At 39.5% G+C, this 6,000-nt stretch overlaps 2 protein-coding genes across 2 annotated transcripts in view; one reads left to right on the top strand and one right to left on the bottom strand.

The window, feature by feature from the left end:
* Nucleotides 1-2,464, top strand: part of LOC126367555 (T-box transcription factor mls-1-like) — a 35,487-nt gene extending 33,023 nt beyond the window's left edge. Inside the window, exon 5 of the mRNA XM_050011135.1 lies at nucleotides 1,477-2,464. Within this exon, the coding sequence (XP_049867092.1) occupies nucleotides 1,477-1,956 (480 nt within the window). The 3' untranslated portion in view covers nucleotides 1,957-2,464. The remainder of the gene's footprint in view (nucleotides 1-1,476) is intronic.
* Nucleotides 2,465-2,514: 50 nt separating this feature from the next.
* On the bottom strand, nucleotides 2,515-5,589 carry LOC126367551 (ankyrin repeat and MYND domain-containing protein 2). Its single transcript, XM_050011131.1, has 2 exons — nucleotides 5,291-5,589; nucleotides 2,515-5,100 (listed from the first exon to the last, which is right to left on the bottom strand). The coding sequence occupies exons 1-2, from the start codon at nucleotides 5,489-5,491 to the stop codon at nucleotides 4,117-4,119; spliced, it is 1,185 nt and encodes a 394-aa protein (XP_049867088.1). The 5' UTR covers nucleotides 5,492-5,589; the 3' UTR covers nucleotides 2,515-4,116.
* Nucleotides 5,590-6,000: the final 411 nt, after the last annotated feature.

Here is a 6,000-nt window from a genome sequence, read left to right on the forward strand (position 1 = left end):
TGCGATGGTATGAGTTACGCCGCCCTCCTGCTGTTTGTTTCCCAACATCAACATTCTGCTTTGACGTGCAGCGCTGCGTGATGTTTTGCATAATCTACCTTAGCAATTGGGCCGCGGCATCTTTGCCTCTCATGGTGACTTCAGCGAGGCGCGAACGCTTTCTCGCGTCCATTACAACCGGCAGCTTTGTAGGATTATCCCCGAATTGTCCGGCTAACGGGACCAGAGCCGGCACAATGCTCGGCGGCGTATCATTGCGCATAATCCCCCGTCCGTCTGCCGACCGCCGACCACCCCATTGTTGCGAATTACCAACGAATTACAAACTTCCTTTTATAATAGCCGACGCGTTATACGACAGCGTAACTAGGTGGCACACTACTTCAATTATCTCTACACAATACAACCCTACAATGTTGGACATTACATTCTATCGTAATCCATCCCGTCACGTCGTTAGCCTGTCAACGCTTGGCCGCAACAATTTTGGCTTATTAGATAAATAAACCAAAATTTACTCAGGCCCTAATTACACATTCCAAAAAAACTGGCGACAGTCGCCAATATGTGAAATAGTCAAGCAAAAAGTAAAAGCGGCTGCAAGTTTGTGGCGTGACGTCATGGGCGACAGGGCGGGCCGAGGGCGGCGCCGGGGGTGGCGGCGCTCGAGCACCTCGCCGCCAAACCGACTAACTCAAAAAGTGTACTTTAGACTCTCGAATAACAGGTTTTTAGCACTCCTCACTATCTCGTTGGGTTGGTGGTGCTGAGCAAGCGGCCCCGTCGCCGGCGCCTCCTTATCAAACAGTGCAAACAGTCATTTACAAGTGACTTCGCGTATTATCGGGAGTATTTGCGCTCGGGATTTCGCTAGATAAGAGGCTCCCTAGAGAATAGTAAATATTCTTGTAGCTTATCTCATGCAGAAAGAAGGGTAGTCATAGTTTTAAAACACGTCATCGTCACTTAGTCGAAATGAGAAATAAGCGTTTTCAATATCAGGTTACGCGTTACGGCACAGTTAGTCGCATGCGCCGGCCGGCGCCGCCGCCTCCGTCCGCAAGTCGCGGGCGGGCGACTCGACAGGCGACATGCATGCCAAGCTAATTGGCCTGTCGCCAGCCACATGTGCGACAATTATCCCTTACAAGCTATTAACGATGTATGCGGAAACGGATGTTTAAATTGCATCTTGAGACTGAGATAAGAAAGGTTCCGTTTGCATAGTTGGTAGCGGGCCGTAGAAACTGGATGGAACTAGCCGTTTTAACTCGATAGATAGAAGGTTGATAATACTTAAATAAAACTGATTTAAGTAGTATATTGTAGGTAAATACTGAAATCGTTAGGTATTCGAAATATTGCTAAAGCAGGTACAGGCAGCCTACCCATCATAATTCAAAGTGTACGAAACTCTCATAGATACTTATTTCTACTTATTATTTTAACTAAAAATGTACTTTCCATTATTTACAGAATGATCGCATCACAAAATTGAAAATTGACAACAACCCGTTCGCAAAAGGATTCCGCGCGTGTGGCCAGTCTAAATGCAAGAGGAAGAGTGTTGACGTCACCACCGACGGAGAAACCAGTGCAGAGCCATCAGAACCCAAACGTCCTTGCTCTGATGCCGCATCCTCATGTTCCGAAGAGGGCAGCCTCCGCTCCACGTCACCAAGGTCTCCACCACTAGTAGAGTCCCCAGCTCCACTCGTCGCTGCGCCAGAGAATCTGTCGCCCCCGCCATCATTTTACCCTCCCGATCTGCCATACCTAGGGCCGCTTCACATGCCAATGCCTCTAGGTCTCTGGCCGGGCAACCCCATGCCAGTGGGTTTATCCTGGGGCCCTGCGCTACCTCCCCCGCGCGCACCTACCCCTCCCCCCGCGGTCCCCGCCCCCTGCCGTCGCATCAAGAGCTTCACCATCAGTGCTCTACTTGGAGAAGGTTGATAGGTAAATTTTAAGTAGAGCATAAAATACGGGCCTATAACGCAATAGCTACTTAATCATTGTAAATAGTTGTTATTATAATCTGAATATATAGAAAACAATACCTACCTCGTAGTTCTTATTAGATACAGAATTTGTTATGTGATAAAAGTGCCTTTAGTTTTGAGTAACAAGCAATTTTTATAACGTCAATAGATGTATTGATCTTCAGGTGGAAGTGTCGCTGTGTTGGTTGAAGGCGTTTTAGTCTTATTTTACTAATTAATCTATAAGAGACATAATGAAGTTGAAATCTGATTAGACATAATAAGCGCCGAATACGAAATAGTGTTAAAATAACGAAAATATAAAATTACGGTAGACAATATTTATTAATCAAACGATCGCGCGCTTATTTTGTTTTTAGTTTATCATTTATAACTTGTAGCTTTATTATAATTACAATTGTAAATATAATACTTAATGTAAATAGCGATATATTTTGCAGAATAAAATATATTTTATATCATTTTTTGTTTTAATCTGCTTTAACATAAAATTACGAAAGAAACACCAGAATGAAGAGATAATATTTATTTCGACATATTCACTGTATTCCAATATACTACCTAGTCATCATCAACATAAAATTGATAGCAAATCCAACAACTTAGTCTTATTTTGGTGCATTGATCTACTGGTACATTATAAAATTCTCTTTTTATCCTCGTAAGCCCTGGGGTCCTCTGAGAAGGACCAAATAATTGTAGTCATAAAGGCCGAAGGTTTTGAAATAGTTTGTTCTAATAATCAACGAAGGTACTTTTAAAAGGACCAAAACTTTGCCTGTCAATTTAATTCAAACCTTTGCGCCGATTGAGAAAAAAAGTATTTTGTCTATGAACTAGTTCATTCAATTTCGTGAATAGGTGGCTTTAATAAAAAAAAATATGTATCACTTGTCGTAATTTGTCATTTTATTGGTAAAGATGGCGCGCACACGGCGACGAGGTAAAAAAAAATCAAGTTAATAATCGAATTTCGTAGTTTTTCATACACATTATTTTCAGAAATCGCAGGTAAGATAATAATCAACAACATGACATAGTTATTTTATCAATTTTGTATCGATATCGTTAGCAATATGAAAGCAAACTTTTTTAGTCCTTTGCAAGGGACTTTAGGTGTCATGTCCGGATATTTTTCAAAAAGTTTTTTAAATTGTTATATGTGATTAAATCATACCGATATAGACTGACTTGCTTACGTGATCTTATGATTAAAAAAAACTACCGTCTTCATTTTATTTCCTTTTTCCTTCTAATGATGATCTAAACTGACACCATGAATTATTTTTTTTCCTAATAATATAAACCTAATGTACTTCCAGAGGGACTAATCACAAACTACATCATAAAAACTAAAACTTGTTACTTATTTTATATTTAAATATGTAAGTATATACACATATTTATGACGTACAAATAGGTATGTATGTTAATGAAAAAATACATAACCCTTTACAATAATAATATTTTTCAAATTTTACTAAAAGTAGTGACTCATACCGGGAGTCCTTCTGGAAGAACTAAAAAAAAAACGTAATTTTTTCAAAAATGTCTTCTATTCATCCTTACATAGGTCTCCACTTAATTTGAACCCGATCGGATAACTCTAACACTTTAAAATTTGTACCTGAAGTGCTCGGCCTTTACGACTACAAAAATTTGGTCCTTTTCAAGGTACCACCGTCGTTTATTACTTCGAAATCGTAATTATGCTTCGGCGTTACGAGGATATAGCAACATAAGAACATTACCTATGTATATTACGAGGTCTTATATAATGATTACATAAATGCAAAACATAGTTACACACAGATACATAATAGATCTATATTCTAAACCAAGTTCACACTATGACACTGAATACACCAAACATTTATTCAAAACTCTAGATTTAAATCTAATGAGGCCTCTTGAAAGTGTTGATTAGGAAATTTTCTTGATTTAGCTTAGATACAGTATACAGAACAGGTTGTGGAAAGTCGATATCACTGCAAATCACTGGAAGACAGACTGTATTACTAGAGGCACAGATGTAGCTTAATTTGATCATGTGTTATAAGTTCACTTTTGCTTTGTATTTTTCTATACATCCAGAATTTGCTGTGAGATGGTTCTATCCAGCTACTAAGTTTTGCAGCTCAGATGAAAGCTCTTGGACATCAATGTTAGCTTTGCCAGTGGCAGTAGATGTAGGGGCACTACTCTCTCTGTTGCAGGCCTTCTTATGTACGAACCAGTGCAGACGCTGACATTCACGGTCACAGTACTGCACTGATTTGCACTTAGAGCACTTCTTTGCTGGTTTTTCTTCCCCACAAGTGCTGCAGTAGGGGATAGCATCCACAAACCCTCTCTGCCCATTAATTGTGCAGTTAATCACTGTTAATGCTGGAGGAGGGTCTTTACTGGTCAGGGAAGACACCATCTGGTGGAACGTAGTGCACTCTCTGTAAGGAAACTCCCTCACACAATCCTTCAGGAATGTATCCATCAGATCCAGAGACACACCATCTTTACCAGGTTTTAGCAGCTTTTTTGAAAACACCTCCACAATGTCATGTTTCTTGTCCTCTTTATCTGAACTTGGTTTCTTGTCTTTTATATTATGTATTTCTCTAAGAACATATGAGAGATAGTGATACTTAAATGCCATCACTTCATTGGTATCTCCTCCTCTTGTCATTTCTTTCTTACACAACATTTCTAATACTTTGCTACATTTGTCAGCATTTTCTAGAAGCCCAGGTATATGCTGAATGTTCAATGCTAATCTAACAGGGTGGACATTGACACCCAGGACAAACTTATGTAGAGGGTCTACTAGGAATGCTGGTAAATGTGGTTCTGACTGCTGCCCTTGCGGAACAGAGTAGTAGGCGATTTCACTACGAGGTACAAAGTTATTGATAGTTGCCACTGTATGGTGGTTACCGACAAAGGCAGCCATTTGGGCAGCGGAGCGGCCCACAGTGTTAGTTGCTGTAGGTTTAGCACCTGCGTCCAGGAGCAGCTTGCAGACCTCGGAGTTGCCAGACAATGCTCCAAAATGAAGTGCCGTGTAGTTGTACTCGTGTTGACCAGTATTCACATCCGCACCCTGAAATTAAAAAAATATAACAATAATTATTTTTTTATTTTCAAAGTCATCGGGTACGCTGTAAAGTACATAATTATTGACATCAACACTGGAGAGTCATTAAATTCGACATTATAAGGATAGACCTAGCCGATTATGATGTCGGTTAATGTGAAGAGAAACATTATTTATACGTGCCGAAAGTACTTACTCTGTCCAGGAGCAATTGGACCATATCCTTGTTGCCCTTATAAGCGGCGTGTTGGAGCGCAGTCATGCCATTTTCATCGAGCATATCGACACTGCCCTTGTATTGGGCGAGAATGTTCTTGAATTCTGTTAGGTCTTCTTGGGCTATAGCGTCAAACAGTGTCTTCTCCTGGGTAGAATTTTCTTCTTTCTTGGCCTCCATTGCACTTTCAAAGGTTTTCACTGTTTAATATAAAGTGAATAGATAAGCGAAAAACGATAAAACTGCAAACAACCTAGAAATGTGCTACTCAAGCTGTCAAAAATTTGACAATGACGTTTTGTGTTACGTTCATAAAGAGCGATTCGAATCTTTTTAGGTTTTAGATACCCGGTGTTTTAGGTAATAAAAGTTTAGTTTACTTTAAATATAGATGACATAGATCAATACGGACATCTGATCAGAGAGATTATTACTATAATTTTCAATTAACACCATGTAATTGAAAAAAATGAAAAATGAAAATATTGTTTATTGTATCCGATATAGGACTTAATTAGGTACATTCATTTAATTATAAATACAGAGATATATTCAAACGTAGACCCAAATAAATCCATCTCTTAAAAATTGAGCAGAGGTCCCCAAACTAGGCACAGCCTGTATCTTGGGGAACCAAATTACAATTAGGTTGCTGAGTTTGTACGAATAAGGTAAAAATGAAATGTAGG

This window comes from Pectinophora gossypiella, chromosome 6 (assembly GCF_024362695.1).
Source record: "Pectinophora gossypiella chromosome 6, ilPecGoss1.1, whole genome shotgun sequence".
Taxonomy (NCBI): Eukaryota; Metazoa; Arthropoda; class Insecta; order Lepidoptera; family Gelechiidae; genus Pectinophora; species Pectinophora gossypiella.

Excerpts from the sequence above, each read along its gene's own strand:
- LOC126367551 (XM_050011131.1), bottom strand. The coding sequence starts at position 5,491 with ATGGAGGCCAAGAAAGAAGAAAATTCTACCCAGGAGAAGACACTGTTT. Across the intron at positions 5,101-5,290 it reads TCCAATTGCTCCTGGACAGA|GGTGCGGATGTGAATACTGG; the intron begins GTAAGTACTTTC and ends TTTTAATTTCAG.